General features: G+C 46.4%; 1 protein-coding gene across 3 annotated transcripts in view; it reads right to left on the bottom strand.

The window, feature by feature from the left end:
* The window catches only part of TTYH3 (tweety family member 3), a 79,868-nt gene extending 70,106 nt beyond the window's left edge, over positions 1-9,762 (bottom strand). The window contains exon 1 of one of the 3 annotated variants that reach the window (XM_080382430.1): positions 9,505-9,762. In XM_080382430.1, the coding sequence (XP_080238556.1) occupies positions 9,505-9,627 (123 nt within the window). In that variant the 5' untranslated portion in view covers positions 9,628-9,762. The remainder of the gene's footprint in view (positions 1-9,504) is intronic. The other 2 variants (XM_080382428.1, XM_080382429.1) reach the window with 2 other exon arrangements.
* Positions 9,763-19,165: the final 9,403 nt, after the last annotated feature.

Genomic DNA, 19,165 nt, shown 5'->3' with positions numbered 1-19,165 from the left:
AATACAAAAACGCTTCCTGAAGCTGCCACAAAGCACACACCAGCCTTTGAACGCCGAGAAGCGGCGAGATGCCGGGCGAGAGGCTCTGCAGAGCGCTGACTCCACGGCTTTCATTCATCCACGGCCCCAGCCCCCACCCAGCGCCAACAATTACAGTTCAGTCTCAGGCTCCCAAGGAGGCAGAAATTGAAAACACGTTTTCATTGAAGCACAGCTTGAATTTCATGAATTCCATTACTCTCTACTTTCTCAGCATTTCCTGGAGTGAATACTGTAAAACAAGGGAGAAAGGGGGCAGGGGGGCTGTATGCGAGGAGGCAATCATATGCCACCCCTCTGACCGTGCCAGTCTAAGAACGGAGTACAGAGGCACTTGCAGCAAGGAAGCAACATAAAGGAGGATTATTCCTAAACTGAAAAAAATAAGTATATACTAAACATCATTTTAGGAAGGAAGGAGAATAACAAACTGCCAGAGGCCTCAGAACAGTAACATCATCTGTTACAACCAGCACTTAAATAGCAAGGCAACAGCCACAGCCTTGATGCAAAGCACGACAATTTCAGCATTGCAACAGAAAGCATCTCTTTGGTACTACAGCAAGTATCAAAACTACCGGTTTATCAGCTACAGGAACTTGAGCACACAGTTAAACTGCAGGAAAGTTTACTCCAAGAGCATGAAGTACGGTGAGGTCATACTCTGCCCACCAGATAATTCTGAAATCTACTATGTAACACTAAAGCAATTATAATTATCAAAGAAAACAGGCAGTACCAAGCAATGGGTCATTTTTTCCACATGTACAGTTGGAACCCAATCACCTTTGGAATTACTCGGGTTTGCTAATAACACCCTATGGATAGCTCTGACACCAGTACCAATACTCTTGGTTCCTTCACTGACACCCTCTTCTCTCTCTCCCCCCCAGCTTGGGCCTTATCTTCAGGAGCATTACATCATCTACTGCACTGAGCCTTCCTTGTAACAGACACTATTATGCAACTGAAGTGCCTCCATTTGGATTTTGGCATTATTTTGAATTTCGGTGTTGAATAGAAGGCTTGTTTAAATTCCCTGCATGAACAGCAGCATTTTACAGACTGAAAAGGGTGTCCATGCACAGACACCAACACTGGCACAACAACGTGTCTGAATGTGTTATACATTTGTGAAACATCCATTCCCCACATTCCCATTTCCCCTCGTCCAGGAATAAATCCAGCATTGTTAGGACTGATTAGCAATATCTTTCATCCCTAATTTCACACTACAAAGGACTTTGATGCATATGCACGTGTGGCACCATTCTGAGAAGTCTGCCAGAAAAAGCATTTAGCACCTACTGAGGAAATCACAATCTGAGGGTGCAGCTCCAGTTTAAGTGAGGGTGAAGGGGACTGTCAGTTCTTTTCCCTGGATGATTTCAATGCTGCTCTTACTATTGGAAAAAAAATGTTCATTTGTTAAAATAAAAACTTAAGAAGAAGTCTGGCACATATTATATCTGCTGAAGCAAGCAACCCGATAACCACGTGAAAGCACACATTATTACAAACGTCACCCTCATATCCAAGTGTTTAGAGAAGGAAATTGGTACAGGTAATACAACTGAGTTACACCAACTGCTGTGTCTGTGTACTGCACGCTAACCTACTTTTTTTTTTGAAAGAGAACAGCCTTGCAGCTGTAAGCGCACAAATGACTACTTTGGAAGGAAACACACATTTGTGGCTTACCAAATGTTAGCGCTCACAATTACAAGATCAAATTCAAAAATGACAAGTGGCTCGTTATACAGAAATGTAAAGAAGTTTGAAATTAAAGGTTTGCAGTGTTTTGTTCTTACTATATTAAATTAACTAGGAAAAAGAAATAGCATCAGCATGGATTGTCCCACAGTGACTATCCACTAGGTACCTGCAGACCCCTTCACCATACAGCAGAAGTTATTTCTGGCTTGTGGATAAACATAACCAATTCCTGTTTTTTCACCACTGCAATACAACTACTGTCATCTGAAAGTGCATCTCCAGGACGAAAAATCTTGTGTGAACTTGATCCTCCTTGATTTTGGCTCACCTGTCTTGTTAATTCTCATCATCAGCTAAAACAAAGAACTGGTAGGATGACATACCCAGAAAGTACAGACAAGCCTTGCTGAGAGAGGAGCAGGGTTACTGGGTTTTGATTTTCTTATTATTAGAGACAACTCTCCAGCATATATCAGCATGTTTGAGTATTTTGAGTCTTATCTATGTCTTAAAAGTGAGAATTAGAGTTCAGTACAGAAGGTAATCCTGATATATTCCAAGTCTCAAGTTACTCAAGTCTCATCTGAATCTCAGAGCAAATAAATTCCCAGACATCACGTCCCTTCCCCCAGCTATGGGAATTACATTCAGTTGAAAACAAGCCAAGTTCTCCTACCCACTCAAGGGGAATGGGAAATCTCAGCCTAACTGGTGGAAGGTTTATTACTGAAAGATAAAACAGAATCAAGAGGAGAAATGACAATCATCAAGAGCTTAGTTGCAAACAAGATGCTGACTCCCCTCCATCTCAAGACAATTACGAGTGAGCACCATCTTACTCAGTGCTTGCCTGCAGCCACCCAAGCCTATTCACTTGACATCAAAGAAAATAAAGAACAACCTCAGAAGAAGCATTAGCCATCACTGGTTAGTCTCCAGCGTGCTGATCCCTACAGGTACAGAACTGTCCCCAGAAAGGAGCTGACCAGGCAAGCTCTGCCACATCAACACAAAGAGCACGATCACCGATTTTAGACTTCACCCTTTCCATCAGCAAGTGTGCTGATGGGGGGGGGGGGGGGGGGGGGGGGGGGGGGCTGTAAAACTAGCCTTGCCCTAAAAGGAGAAAAAAAAACCAAAAAAAACAAACAAAAAAAGGAAAGAAATGCCAAGGGATTGGAGGGTGCTTGTCCCTCCAACTGTCTGTTCTGAAGACACATAAGTCAAGAAACCTGATGTGACAGGGGCACGTAACTTTTGTATCTCTCATTCTCAACAGACAGGTTTTTGTTTACAGGCTCAGAATTAAAACTAATACCAAAATACAAGTAAGCGATCAAGACTACTTGTGGCACAGCTCCCTAAATCCACATTCAAAGCTTTGGGATTGAATCAGAGGAAAGCACCTGACTTCCCATCCTTAATCTCCAGTCATGCCTAATGGGATATGTTTTTCTAGGTAAGAATTTCTCACTTTCCCTAATAATGAAAAATACGAAGCATTAAAACTCCACACCAACATCTGCTTGAAGCACTGCTTGTTTTATTGAATCTGCATTTAAACAAAGGCTTTTTGTTAACCTGAAGAGTGAGGATTTTTCCTCTACTCAAAGAGGCATTAAGAATTGAGGGGAAGGGGGAAAACAAAAAATATAAAGGGATGAGATGGTAAGACTAAACTAATTTTGAATAGTCCTTTCTCCAGAACACTAGTGATCAGGCTTTGCAGCTAGACACCAAGATAAGCTTCTTAAGTACCTGCATCGTTTTGGTGGCAAACTGAAGGTTACAAACCCTCATCTGCATTTTCAGTTCCTGTTTTGACTCCCTTTTTCCAAAGCAAATACAAAACTAAGGTTCTTTAATGTCAGCTCCTCCAAACTGATAAAAAACACTTGTGTACATACAGGGTAAGTGCAACATTCAGGTAGCGCACAGAGGAGGTACATGCTTACCCCAAGATTTACCTGACAACCTCCACACCAGGAGACATAAGCTGTTAAACTCTCATTAAAAAAAATAAAATAGGATTTAAGAGGACAAATGCCTTGGTGCAGATGCACCAAGGCGTCAGTGGCAGGCCACCACCTGACCAGACTAATGTTTTTAACTCTGATTCTGCTCTTCCAGCTAAGACCAGCATGATACCTTCAGAGCGCCATATGCCGCACAGAGGTCTCCCAAGACCGAGAAGCTCAGAAGGCCTGGCAAAAGCACCTTCTCTGTGCAGGATTAACTTTAAGGATCCTACCCAGACAAAGCAAGCATGGTTTACATCTTTGCACACTCACTTGCATCTCCTTCTCTCCTCCCCCTACAACGTGTTTCACATTTCTCCAAGTCACCTTTTACCCCTCTGTGTGTACTTTGGTCTGCTAAAACCTTACATTGAGAACAGTTAACTTTTTTTGACCAGAGTAAGGTAATCTACAGTCAGGGTTTCCAGATACTGCCAGTTCTCAGGAGACCATCTGAAAACGTAGCAGCACAGCATGGGTCAGCAAAAAAGTAGGGCTGCAGACAGAAAGCTGGCAAAGGTTGATTTTCTGCCTGTCTGCATACCATATGCTGCTGCATGACTGGATGTATGGTCAACAGAAGCCGTTGTATGCCCATCTCTGGTAAAAAAGAAATTGTCTTTATTCTAAATTTTTGGTTATCCATTATGCTGCAGTTCCCTGTTAAAGGCTCTTCCAGATCAAGGAAAAGGAATCAGACTACAGCACCAATTTGCTGATAAGAGGCATTACTGTGTGGTTACTCATACAACCGAGACCAATGAGTAAAGGGAAGAGGGGATTTACTCTCAGTTCTTAAAAACCTAAAAGCAACTTTAGTTTAATTAGAAAACATTGCATTCTACTAATCAGGGTCACCCAACCCTTCTGGAAACATGAGCAAACTAGTGCTACAGCAGGATAGCTGATCAGACCTTGGAAGTGGTCCACTTATTCTTGAAAGAACCCTTCATTCTAACCCCTTTAAGAAAGGCACATTACCCTCTGAGTTTAAGCCAACTAGACAAAAACACGTCATCCAACTTGACTAATACACATGTTTCCAATTTGCAGAAAGACTCTTGGTTTCAAAATTGAAATAAGACGCCAGTACAGTAGAGGAAGTTCTAAAACAATCTCTATAATCCAAGTTTTTTGGCAGTTTAGGCTCCATCATGCTTCTCCAGCCAAGAAATACTTCCAAAGATGACATTAGCTGTTATGTGTAGGGAAACAGCCTCACAGAGCCAGAAAGTACCTGACAGAATCAATTCCTTGCTGAACCTTTGGCTACAGGTTCAAACACACATGCCTTGGATTAGAGTCTGCAAGCCAAAAAAAGGGAAGCATCATTGGGCTTACACAGCACCTTTCACTGCTAGGTCCCCCCCAACACACATATAGCAGTAGAAAAAAGAATGTTACAACACAAAAGCACTGACAGATGTATGATAGCAAAATAGCAAACTCCTGGGTGACAACACTGAAGAGACCATCTCAAAACCAAGGACTAGAACATACCCCTGTTCTTATCAATGCTTCCTTTAGCTTGGTTCTGCATTTTAATTAGCATGAATCAATCATCCAGTCTTTTTCCAAAGCACATACAGTTGCCATTACACCGACTACCCATGCATTTGCAGTTCTGACTCACAGCAAAAGCATGAGTGTGGTGCAAGGAAACAATTTCACAGATGCTGGATAATTTTGCTTTATTCTAACCCGATTCACACATAACCCATGTGTTTACACAGATTCAGGTCAATGTTGCCATTTTCCAGCAATCAAGAAAAGCAGAAATTAGAGTCAAGGTGCTCTGTAGCTTAGCTTTTACAGCCCCTTCTTCACTGTTTATAGTACACTTTCCAGCATACAGTGAGACTTAAGGGCTACAATAAAATGTTGTAGGCTCCTTTTCTTTTGGTACCAGAGTCTCAAGCAGATATTCCATTACCTGTTGTTGTGCTGAATTAAAAAGCTATTCAGCTTTTCTATTTCTTTCCAGCATGTAGCCTCCACACTACCTCAAGGCTCTTAAGCAACTCTACCCTGAGAAATGAAGCGCATTCAATGCCATGCAACTAAGTCACAAGTCGAAGTACTTGTATTACTAAACAGATTAAACTAGCACAGCAGCAGTCTCAGGACCATCTTACTGTTCCAATTAACTGAATTGGAAAGTAAGTGGACAGTACTGGTAAGATCATCATCATTTATTCAGCAGGAAAAGGCATGGAGACCAGAACTGGTATCAGCATGATGCCATCAGAAGGAGCACGAGCTTTGCTCCATTTTTACATTCCCTTCACTCCAGTTTGTGACTCACTATACAATGAAAAGGCTTTGCAGAGCACTGCAGTATGACTCAGATGAGAATACAGCCAGAACAAAACTGTTCATATCAAGATATCTTCAACCCAAATGATTCATGGGAGGATTAGGAAAAGAACTGGTCTGATAAGATCCTCTATAGGGATGACCCTATGAAGCAAGCCCTGCAAGAAGCACAAGGAAGCAGCTCTGACAGGACTCACCAGCATGCCAACCCCCCTGGAGAAGAAGGATCACAACCCCAGCTCATTCTACATTGAAGCTCACCCCCATTCTCCCAGAAAAAGGAAACAACTAGTTGTACTGCTGTCCACAGCTTGCCACGAGAGAAGTGAAGCATCTGAAGAACATACGTATACATAGACATTTTTAAAGAATCTTGTCCAGAAGGGAATGACCTGTTCTGTTCCTCCACACTTGCACACACTGTTCCAACCTAACGTGAGAAGATAAGTAGTAAGTAATACCAAGAGAGCATTTTAGAGACCAATTCAGGTGAAGAAGGTATGCAGCCAAAGCCTGCAGCTGCATTGATCTCAGCCCCTGGCAGCAACATTGCCATAAGTTTTTCTCATGCTCTCAGACAAAAGAAGGAAGCCCCTGTAGGTTGGTGTACACAATGGACACAGCCACCTTGAGACAGGCTTGTGCACAGTGGGTGTCCCTCCTGCTCTGACGTAAGAGACTACATGTGACAGAACATCATAACTAGCCACTAGATCTATATCCTTCTGATATTCCCCACCATCCAGGGTCCCAGAAGACAAAACAAAGACCTAGACTTCAAAGACCAGCAGCATGTGCTTATCTGTGAGCTACATGTGCTTGAGGCAGGTTTCAGGGGACAACAGCATGTCTGCTGCTTCAGTGGAATAGGGGCTTGCACATTACAGTAATCCTTGCTAGGTGGAGGTGGAAAGGCTGTTAAATCAGCAGCCTCTTCACCTGCGGGAACAACAAGTGATATGACGACATTCAAATCCAAGCCACTGTATTTCACTTTTTGTTGAAATGGGATGTTCAGTTGATGCACGAGTTCAAACCCTATCATCAAAACATGAGTACAAGGAAAAAAAAAAAAAAGTAGGTCTTCACGAAGATGTTACTAAAGAAAACAGTTTCCTAAGGAGAGAAATGTTTTTTCTTGGTCATGGGTTGGGAAATCTTTTCTAGAGGCAGTGAAGAATCAGAAAGGACACGCTGCTTCCTTCCCCATAACAAATCAGAGTGAAAATGGACACTGAGCCCTGCCATATGCTTATTTATGACAACGGTCTAGCTACTCAATGACTTGAAGTCATGGAAACTTAAGAGGTATTTTCAGTTTAGTAAAGGTAATCCTTCCTTACTAGGGACACTCTGCCCTTTCCCATCCCCACAAGCTCCCAGCTAGCATCCCCCAATGACATCTCTTCAGCCACTGCAGAACCCAAACACAAGCATGCAGTTTAACAGTTTATACTTAAGAACCAAGGTATCAACCACTAATGGAACAGAAAACAGAAATACACACAATTTGTGCCAATAAGACCTACAAAGAAGAGAAAAAATAAGCATAATTTCAATTAAGAAATAGACTTTCTTATTTTCAGGACAGATACGATCTTGGCCACTAAATACAAAAGGTTCCCAAAGAAAAGGGGAGACTATGCCAGCATAGGCTGCAAACTAGAGCAAGAGATGAAAAATCATAACAAAGCTAACAGAAAATGCTAGAATTTAAACCAAAAGGCCTTCGGAACAATTTAAAGCATGAGAGAGCATTTAGCATTACAGTTCCCGCTCCTGGATTAAGTTTCCCTGTTTCACTGCATTAGAATTAATCTACGTGGCTACGAACTCCCAAGTCAACTTGCAGAGCCACAGCAGCTTCGTTATGTAACCGGCGACACCGATACCATGGCTGCGTTACTGGAGCTTGCCTGCTGTCCCTCACCAACGCCGAAACCAGCAAAGCTGCTGCTGCTCCAACAACCCTCCTGACAACAGACACTTCGGTAATCCAGACGTTCAGGGTTGGATTTGATAAGACATCCTCTCGCAAGCTGATGCTAAGACTTTAAAGGCCATCTACTGCTGTGCAAGAAGTCCTTAATATCATCAAGGGAGGGGAGGCAGCTACACAGAAGGACAGCAGAAGGCTTTAAGTCAGAAAATTTTAATTGTAGAAAAATTATCGGACAAACGAACACAGCCCCAGATTTCTGTGAGGAGAGCCTTTAAACAATTTAAGTGAAAAAAACGTACATCTGCTCTCTATTCAAAGGTCAACGAGTGTTTGTTTCATGATAACACGCTCCCAAGAACATCCTTCCATGACCTCTTAACTTGTGATCTTCAGCATCTTGTATCCCTTGTTTTAAAAGCAGCTACCCTCTGAGGTCATGGAAATACGGTTAAACTGCTGTGCAGCGTTACATCTGCGTGTGGCCATCTTGAACTCTGCTGAGCCAAGGGAGCTAGAAGACATTAACAAACTGAAGCCCCAAATACAAAAGTTAGGTCAAAAGCCTGTTTTGTTTACAGGTTTAAAGATATTTCTTTGTATCCCCCATTGGTCTTTAAACACACTGCTCATGTTTTGCTCTAGCTTCAGCTCAGAGCTCTGTTCACCTGCGTAAAGCTAAAAGGCAAACCATGCTGCTTCCTGAAGTATTTTCAACACCTTTTACTTGTAGGATAAATGAGAACCGTTCAGATGCCCTGGCGTTTCTGCCCACGTGCATGACAGCAGGCTGCGTATATAGGACACCGCAAGTATGTTCAGAAAAGCAAAATGGTGTTTTCAAAACCAGAGACCGTGGCAAAACGAGGCAGCAGAGCCACTGCAGCTCTGTTCCAAGACGACAGCAGAAAACACAGATGTCAGAGCACACAGATTCACTCCACAATCATTTTAATTACAAGCCAAGCCAACCAAGCACAGGATACAGGCTAAGCAGCATTTTAAAAAAAAAAAAAAAAAAAAAAAAAAAGCTGAGCAGCGGCACATAAGTGTTGTGCGAGCACCTTCCCCTGCACTTGATGCTAACGGCGCCCCCGGGCACCGAATCCCCCGCTGCCCGGCGGCAACAGCCGGTGCTGGCGCGGCGCTGCGGGCCGATGGCGGGAGCCGGTTACCGGCGGGGGCTGCGCGGGGCCCGGCCCGGGGGTCCTTTCACCTTCTACCAAGAACCGGGGCTTCCAGCAAGCAGGGGGCAGCTCGGGGATCCCGCTCACCCCGCCTCCCGCCCAGCGGGGAGCCGGCCCCACACCTGCCCCTCACGGGGCGGGCGACTGGGGGGCCACGGCGCCCACAGACACCCACTCGAGGGGCCGCCCACAGACACCCACCCGAGGGCCCCCCCCCCTCCGCACCCCCTGCCCCAGGCGGCCCACGGGTGCGCCAATACCCCCCCCCAGCCCCCGCGCACGGACCCACCTGCTGGTACTCGGCGTCGTGCGGTCGGAAGTCGGCGGCGGTGAGCTCCCAGCGCAGGCTGAGGTGCGGCAGGCGGTGCAGCAGGCTCACCCACCAGGGCGGCGAGTAGCTGACGCCCGCCATGCCGCCTCGCCTCACCTCACCCCGACCCACCGGCCATGGAGCGCCGCCGCCCGCGCTGCTCGTCCGCCCGCCCGCTCGCCCCCCTGTTCAGCCGCGGCCCGGCCGCCGGCCCCGCATGGCCAGCACCCCCCTCCTCCTCCCGCCGCGCCGCTCGCTCCCTCTTTGTTCGCCGAGAGGCTCCACCGCCCCCGCGCCCGACACCGCCCGCCCGCTCCCATTGGCGTCGCCGCGCCGCGCCGCGCCCCGCCCCGCCCGCCGCCGGCCCTCAGCACCGCCCCGGCCCCGCTGCCCCCCGCGGCCGCTCGGTTCGGCCCGGGCCGCGCAGCCCGTGGTGCCGCCCGCTGCCCCGGCAGCCGCGCCTCGCCGCCACCGCCACCGCCACCCGTGCTGCGACATGGCGGCGCGGGGCCGCGTGGGGCGGAGGGCGGGCGTCCCCCAGCCGGCGTCGGACGCTGCCCCCTTCCCTCACGGCAGCACCTTCCCGCCACGGTGGCCCGAGGGGGAGCTGGCCCCGGGCGCCTAGCGTGGCAGCGAAGCGCTGCTCCCGGGCCTCCGGTGCCAACACCTTGCGCCTCTTCCCCCGGCGCTGGCTCCCTCTGCGCTTCCCCAGACGGTCCTGGCTTTTCCAAAGGGCGAGGGGGAAATTTCTAGAAGTACTGAGGTGCCTAGAGGTTCAGACGGGCCCCTCGGGGAAGGGGTGCAAGCGCACGCGGCCTTCTCTCGTGCCACAGAGCCGTCAGGCACGCCGGGCCTGCCCCCAGAGCCTCACCCAAGCCACTTGTAGCACTTGTTGGCTTCAAGGGACTTGGGACTGTCGGCTTGTTTTGACAGCTACTGCAAATTGAACCCCTCAATGCTGAAGCAGCGGCAGCCTCTTGCCGCATCAGGCCCTGCCTGCCGTCATGGTGCAAGCACTGCTCCTCGCAGAGCCGCGTGGGAACAACTTTCCCAAGGATTACACTCCGACCTGAGGACAAAAACTTTTTGTTTCTTCTTAATCAGAACATAACCAAACTATTTTTAGACTTAAAGGTAAAAAATACAAGCGTACCCTCTCAGGGGCATGTGTCAGAAACCAGTAAGCGGTACATAAATAGTTTGGATAACTTTAGGATAGCATTGTAAAATAGAAAAGGTAACAGTAAGCAGCAGCTATCCCAAATTCATTGGCTTCATTAGAAAGATTGTACTGTTTCCATTACAACTGAAATGTGTAAAAATACTTGCTGTTTTCTTTTAAAAGGAATACATCAAATACCTTCAGTCCAGCTCTACGTAGTATGGCCCAGCCCTAAGGCAGGAGTTCCAGCTTGGTCAGTCCGTTCATCCCTGGGCCTTTGCTCTCTCCACAGTCATACAAACCAAAGTCACTCCATCCCAGCACTGCAGCCACACACCTCACCCACTGCTGGTTTGACAAACTGAAAGCAATGTGTTTTAAACATCACTGAATGCAACTCGGAGTTGGAAGGGGGAAAAGGACCATCTGGCCTTCTAACAGACTTCAAGCAAATATCTCACAGGTCTTACAGCCTTGAGAAACCCCCATCTAATTAGCACTGTTTAGAATTAGAAGCCATATAGCCCATGAAAACACAAAAAATAGTGGAGCGCTATGTATCCCACTGGAAAAAAACCACGGTAATACCAGCTGCTTTTTCCTCCTAAATGGTGGCAGGTCAGCAGATACTGTAGAGACATCTCTTTTGCAAGTCTGATTTTCTTTTCCCAAATGCAGCTAGGACTTTATGCTGTCCTCGCTGATACATTTTATAAATAAAGAGAGCAAAAATGCTAAAATGAGCTATTTAACACATTAGGACCAAATCAACGTATTTCTGCTTATGTTCTGAGATGTAACATCATCTTTAATAGCTTTTGGCTAGGACAGGATTCTTGTATGAGTATTATCAACATAGCTTAAAAGAAATCTTATCGTTCACAAATACCATGAAGACACAGAGATTTCACAGCCATGCAGTATGTGCAAAAGTACAAGATATAAGACCTCAACTCCCTCCAGCCTTCTCCAAGGAAAGTTTTTATTTTTCCTGCAGGAGGACAGCTAAATGACAGCCAATTTTGTTTTCTTCTTTTTCCTTTTCTTCTTTTTTTTCCCCACAGTGCCAGCAAGTTTGAAGAAGGAATTATTTTAAAGCCCAATGACCTAACAGATTTCACCTCTGGTTCAAACAACCCGAAGACAAGGAGCAGAGGCTTGGGGCAAGAGATCTCTCTGCATAAGCCACTGATGCCACAGAGTTCATGCGGTTTGGCACTAAAACACTCAAGGCTGGAATCCATCCTACGGATGTTACTGCTGCCACAGGCCTCTGGATAGAAAAACCCACCAGGCTGCAAGTCCAAGTACCTTTGTCAGCAAAGTGATGGACACGGAATAGAAGCAGATGCAGCAAGCTCTCCGCACTGAGATCATGTTTGACAGCATTGATGTAAATCAAACCAAACAAAACATATTGGAATAAATGACAGAAAAAGATGGATGCTATTAAATGGGGGTATAAGCACTGGAGTGTCAGCACGGCAGTTTGAGGTGCCATACAGGGGACAGGGGTAAGTGGGAAAGGGAGCAGTCTCAGCAGCACTGGTGTGCATGTCTCTCTCACAGCCATTTGCTGCGGAGGCAACTGGATTAAATTATAGTTGAATGAGGATTTGGGATTAGAGAGAAACAGAGGCATCAACAGTTTTAATTTCACCCCCACAATTACTTATAATGATATGTGAAAATATGAAAATAAAAAGTAAAATGAATTCAGTAAACTAGGCATAAGAGACAAACCGCAGGATCTAGCACTAGCCATACTTCCCATGGCAGGGCACTTCAGCCTGTTGCACCACAAAGCAGTGTTTGTATTTCTCAGACGCTTGGTATCTCTCATTTGATCCTTTGAAGGAGGACACGGACCTGCTGGAGCGAGCCCAGAGGAGGCCATGGAGATGCTCAGAGGGCTGGGGCACCTCTCCTATGGACAGAGACTGACAGAGTCGGGGCTGTTCAGCCTGGAGAAGAGCAGGCTCCGGGGGGACCTCACAGCAGCTTCCAGGGCCTGAAGGGGCCCACAGGAAAGCTGGGGGAGGGGCTTTGGACAGGGGCATTTACTGCTAGGACAAGGGGTGATGGCTTTAAACTGAGAGAGGGCAGATTTAGATTAGGTATCAGGAAGAAATTCTTTACCGTGAGGGTGGTGAGGCGCTGGCCCAGGCTGCCCAGAGCAGCTGTGGGTGCCCCATCCCTGGCAGTGCTCAAGGCCAGGCTGGATGGGGCTGGGAGCACCCTGGGCTGGTGGGAGGGGTCCCTGCCCATGGCAGGGGGTTGGAATTTGATCGTCTTTAAGGTCCCTTCCAGCCCAAACCATCCTATGAGTCATATGATTCTATTCAGGTAGTTCTTAATTACATGACAAGACAGTTATTAAAGCTCTCGTGTTTAGATGATAGTGTTTTTCCCTCCCCACACAAACAGGTACACTCTGTTTTGCCGAAGTAAAATGCACAGAGAAGCCACTGCTGTGACATCCCAGGAATAAAAACTAACAGTAAATCACCCTTGCATGGAAAACTGTTCTACAATCAACCAGAGCAAACTGCAAATGTCAGCTTGTTAGCTGGTAATCCTGCTGAAAAGTAACCCTAAGAGCCGTATTAGCATTTGTTAACTTGCTTTGACAGTGGCTTTGCTAAAGAATTGCTGGACAAAATGGGCAAATGAGAAATGTTCTGAATTAAAGACAATGAAGATAAAAAGTCTAGTTTAGACCTCCAAAATAAGGCAGCCAGTGCTGTCCCCTGTCCCCCTGACACAACCAGGCAGTCTGCAAAAGCACTCTTAGAAATGTACCGTTTTTCACTCCTCACAAGCTTCTCTCTGAATCCAGACCATCCTTACTGCTGACACGATACTTGCAATGAGAGCACCTTTTAGAACAGCAGTCCCATACCCCTGGCATTTTTGATTCACTATGAAATGAAGTAGTTCAGCTTTTAAAATACTGTGAAGTGAGGAGTCTTCTCCTGACCGTCAGACCTAACATGCGTTATAAAAGGTTTTAGCCAACAATACAGTTTTTTTTAAAAAAAGGCAAGTTTGAACTCCAGGTCCAGCAGATGGATGAGGCACCCTCTTGAGACTAGGGACTAAATTATGGACAGTCAGAGGGAGGTCAGCGAGACAACTGTGTCTCAGCACTCAGCTGCCACTGTTAGGCAACACCTCCGCCCTGCTCACCTCTGCTGCTCCATAAACTCTGCCCTTACATCAAGCTGTGCCTGCTTCCCACTGAGCTGGACTGTGCCTCTGTTAAGCTTACCATTCCTCTCTTCCCAGGGCTTCCTCTGTATTTTTGTGCTAAAAGTCAAAGGAAATAACAAAGCCAGGGCTGCTCTCCAGCCTCACCCAGATTTTGCTGCTCCCTCCACGACAGCTCAGTCCCCTGCCTTCGCTCTTCCCAGCACAGTCATGTTGCTGGGCATCTTCCCAGTTGAATTCTCCCAGAGTGAAGGATTTCCCCTGGGTGGAGGTGGCTGCAGACAGGAACATACATTTGGGTCTTCACTGCATTTCTCTGAAGTTCTCCTAGGGACTTTGGGGTTTAAAGAAAGAATAGCCACAACAGGACCAGCATAAAAAGCACTTTAAGCAAACTCAAACAAATCATAAGAGAAGGTTAATTCTGTCATTTCCAGTCCTGAGGCAACACTCTCTCTCTCTCTCTCTCTCATGTTCTATCGATCTTTTTATACTTGGTGAGTTCCAGGGAAATGGGTGGAAGACGTGGAAATCCTATTGCAAAAGCACCTGCCCGCTCCTTTCCTTTCCCCAGAGAGCAACACACTGAACATTCTATTATTTAGTTAATTGCAAAAAAACAATTACAAAGGAACTTGGCAAATTCTCTCTAATCACAGCAAGACCCATTGCAGTTCAGTAAGTTCAGCAAATTAGCAAATAAGTGAATAGAACAGGGAAAGAATAACACAGCTCAAATTGCACTTTGTTCATTTGTTTTGTCACTCATAGTTTCTACTTAATTATTTAAGATATTTCTTCATAACATTCTAGTACATTTTGTATAATAAAGGTTTACTAGCATAGAAATGCAATACGTGGCTATTAAATATCTGCCAAGAGGAGAAAGAAAACTGCCAATTCTGCATGTAAACTATAGACAGCCTGTTCAGGCAAAATTTCCAGGTCAGATAAATAGAAGGTTCTGCCACAATATGTGCAAGATACAAATAAGGATTCTTGCTAGATAATGACAATGCCAAGTGATGTTTGGACAGAACATCATAATTTGTATTACAGGCATTCATGATCAATCATAGAATCACAAAATGGTTTGGGTTGGAAGGGACCTTAAAGGCCATCAAGTTCCAACCCCCTGCCATGGGCAGGGACCCCTCCCACCAGCCCAGGGTGCCCCCAGCCCCATCCAGCCTGGTCTTGAGCACTGCCAGGGATGGGGCACCCACAGCTGCTCTGGGCAGCCTGGGCCAGCGCCTCACCACCCTCACGGTAAAGAATTTCTTCCTGATACCTAATCTAAATCTGCCCTCTCTCAGTTTAAAGCCATCACCCCTTGTCCTAGCAGTAAATGCCCCTGTCCAAAGCCCCTCCCCAGCTTTCCTGTGGGCCCCTTCAGGCCCTGGAAGCTGCTGTGAGGTCCCCCCGGAGCCTGCTCTTCTCCAGGCTGAACAGCCCCGACTCTGTCAGTCTCTGTCCATAGGAGAGGTGCCCCAGCCCTCTGAGCATCTCCGTGGCCTCCTCTGGGCTCGCTCCAGCAGGTCCGTGTCCTTCCTGTGCTGGTGGCCCCACAGCTGGATGCAGCACTGCAGGGGGGGTCTCACCAGAGCAGAGCAGAGGGGCAGAATCACCTCCCGCGACCTGCTGGCCACGCTGCTTTTGATACAGCCCAGGATGCGGATGGCTTTCTGGGATGCAAGCGCACATTGCCAGGTCATGTTGAGCTTCTCATCAACCAACACCCCCAAGTCCTTCTCCTCAGGGCTGCTCTCCATCCGTTCCCTGCCCAGCCTGTACTGATGCTGGGGGTTGCCCTGACCCAGGTGCAGGACCTTGCACTTGTTGAACTTCATGAGGTTCACATGGGCCCACCTCCCAAGCCAGTCAGGGTCCCTCTTGATGGCCTCGCTTCCGTCCAGCGTATTGACCGCACCACACAGCTTGGTGTCATCAGCAGACTTGCTGAGGATGCACTCAACCCCAGCATTCATGTCACCATCAAAGATGTTACAAAGCAGCAGTCCCAACAATGACCCCTGTGGAACACCACTTGTAAGTAGCCTCTACTTGGACATCAAGCCTTTTACCCCAACTCTGTGAGTGTGACCATCCAGCCAATATCCTTATCTGTCTGTCAAATCCGTGCCTCTTCGATTTAGAGACAAGGATGTCACACTAGTGTCAAAAGCTTTACACAAGTCTGGGTAGATCACATCAGATGCTCTTCCTGTATCCACCAACACTGTAACCCATTTGTAGAAGGCCACCAAATTTGTCAGGCATGACTTGCCCTCGGTGAAGCCATGTTGGCTGTCACCAATCACCTCCTTATTTTCCATGTGCCTTAGCATGGTTTCCAAGAGGATCTGCTCCATGATCTTGCAGGGCACAGAGATAAGACTGACCAGCCTGTAGTTCCCCAGGTCTTCCCTTTTTTCCTTTTTAAAAATGGGGGTTACTTTTCCCCTTTTCCAGTCAATGGGAACTTCACCAGACTGCTATGACTTCTCAAACGTGAGTGGTTTAGCAGCTTCATCCACCAGTTCTCTCAGGACCTGTGGATGTATTCCATCAGGTCCCATGGACTTGTGCACCTTCAGGTTCCTTAGATGGTCTTGAACTTGATCTCCTGCAGTGAGTGGTTCTTCATTCTCCCAGTCCCTACTTTTGCCTGCTGCAACTTGAGCGGTGTGGCTGCAGCACTTGCTGGTGAGGACTGAGGCAAAAAAGTCATGGAGTACCTCAGCCTTCTCCATATCCCAGCAAACCAGGTCTCCTGCTTCTTTCCAGAGAGGGCCCACATTTTCCCTTGCCTTCCTTTTATCACCAATGTCCCCATAAACGCTTTTCTTGTTGCCCTTGATATCCTTGCCCAGATTTAATTCTATCAGGGCTTTAGTTTTGCTAACCTGATTCCTGGCTGCTTGGACAATTTCTCAGTGTTCCTCCCAGGCTACCTGTCCTTGCTTCCACCCTCTGTAGGCTTCCTTTTTGTGTTTGAGTTTGTCCAGGAGCTCCTTGTTCATCCGTGCAGGCCTCCTGCTGTTTTTGCCAGACTCCCTCATTGTTGGGACACATTGCTCCTGAGCTTGGAGGAGGTGATCCTTGAATATTAACCAGCTTTCTTGGGTCCCCCTTTCCTTCAGGCTTTTACTCCATGCTACTCTACCAAGCAGATCCCTGAAGAGGCCAAAGTCTGCTCTCGTGAAGTCCAGGGTAGCAAGCTTGCTGTGTGCCCTCCTTGCTGCCCTATGGATTTTGAACTCCACATTTTGTGGTCACTGCAGCCAAGGCTGCCATTGAGCTTCACGTTCTCATGAGCCCCTCCTTGTTGGTGAGAACAAGGTCCAGCATAGCACCTCTCCTTGTTCGCTGGTTTTATTATCCCCCATTTATTAAAATCTATTCTAATTTTCCATGCATATAACTAAAGGCCATTTAAACGTAGCCTTTTTTTTTTTTACAGCAGCACTGTAATCATATGACAGATTTTACAGTATTTAATTTCTAAATTGATTTAACAGGAAAGACTTTCAAGCTCCGTTATATTAGTGAAGCAGACCCTCATCTCTGCTGAGCTGACAGACTGAGGAGGGCCAGAGGAGCGAGACTGGGGTGTGGAATTATCTGGCTGATATTGAGGGAGTTAAGACAGTCCTTTACTAACAGACATGATGCCCTCCTGGTCCTTCCCAGACCATTTTGAGCATCAAGATTTTATGACACATCTGTTCACACTAGCAAGAAGAGAAGCCCTGAAGGGGCTTATGTGGTACCCAGTGCAGAGTGTCTTTGAGGCATGTTGGCAAAACACCTACCAAATACAAGGGGAGCTGTTACAGTCTGAGCAAAATCTTGAGAGGGGAAGTTTTGTTTATACACAGCTCTGGTGAGAGGAACAACGTGAATGCTTTCCTGGAGACCAGCACAAATTCATATGCTGTCAGATTTGAAAAAGGTAATTAGGACAGCCAGCCAGTGCAAGGAGCAAGAGAAGCAGGGTGCAACTTAATCAGTAGACTACAACAGAGTACAGTTAGTAAGAACACAGCAACACTCGCCGTTCAAGGCTATTCCTTTGAGCACAGCAAGGACAGAATGAGTGCTAAAAGCCACGTACAAGCAAAAGCCAATGTGCTTTACACACATCTGAAAATAGGGCAAACATTCAGAAACTGATGTCAGTGCTGTCTCTGCCAGGCAAAGAACCACATCAGCAAACATTAGAAGGAAACGTGAGAGAAACTGATGCAGAACCAGACCATCAACCATGCCTAAAAATCCTCCTGTAATAACCTAGAGCCTAACATGTCTATTTCACTCTTTGCAGGTCTTAACGATGCCCATTGAATGAAACTCCCCCCCTTCCCCCTTAAAAATTCATATTGGGAAAGCAATTAGTTAGCTGACAAATACAAACAGATGCTGCAAAGCTTGCAAGAGTCAAGGGTATTCCTACTTCAGATGAAGCCAAAGTACAGCTTAATACAACTAGTTTGAACACTTAATTACTTTCAACTGAATTCAAGACTAGTCTGCTCCAAGAAATCATATAAAAACTTTTCCATTCATAACACATGGCTTACCTCCTGTGCTTAAGATTTAAAACTGACATCTCTGCTTAGAAATCCAGAGCGTATATCAGTACAGCAGAGAGGAAAGAACAAAAAGTGAAATTTAGATAATATATTCATCAAACACTGATTCTTTGTTTCATCTTGTACTCTTATAACCATTTTAGTTCTACAACAAGGACAACAGAATTCCCATGTCTTCACAGCAGTTAGCAGGGTCTTCTATCTTCATAAAGCAGCATAAGGCTTGTTTTTCCTGGGAGTCCCTAAAGGCTTTTTTTCAGGGGATGTGGAAAGGAATGCATAGATCCTAGTTCTTTCACCACAGCTTCATTAACAGCAACAATAACCAAAGTAAGGGGATACAGCATAAATAAACTGGACAGTCTTCAGAACCCTGTAGACTCTATTCTCCCCACCACTGACTGCAGACCAATTTCACCCAGTTCTCTCTTCGTGCCTATGGCACCACCAAACCGTAGCACAGGGAGCCAGCTCTGTGGCTGTAGCAAGTTCAAACACTGGTTATCTGTTTTGCATCCCTCCTACAATAGGTTTCTGAGAAGCATGCATCAATAACTTAATTAGGCACATTCTTCTCTGGCAGACTATTGTGAATGGTCACCACAATGATTTCTTTTCAATCTTTTATCTAGATTTCACTGGTTTGGTAACTGGTCAGTGCAACTGGTGCAAC

The sequence above is a fragment of the Falco punctatus genome (assembly GCF_963210335.1).
Source record: "Falco punctatus genome assembly, chromosome: 4".
Classification (NCBI taxonomy): Eukaryota; Metazoa; Chordata; class Aves; order Falconiformes; family Falconidae; genus Falco; species Falco punctatus.
The sequence above is the reverse complement of the archived record's forward strand: the minus strand, read 5'-3'. Positions and strand labels throughout refer to the sequence as shown.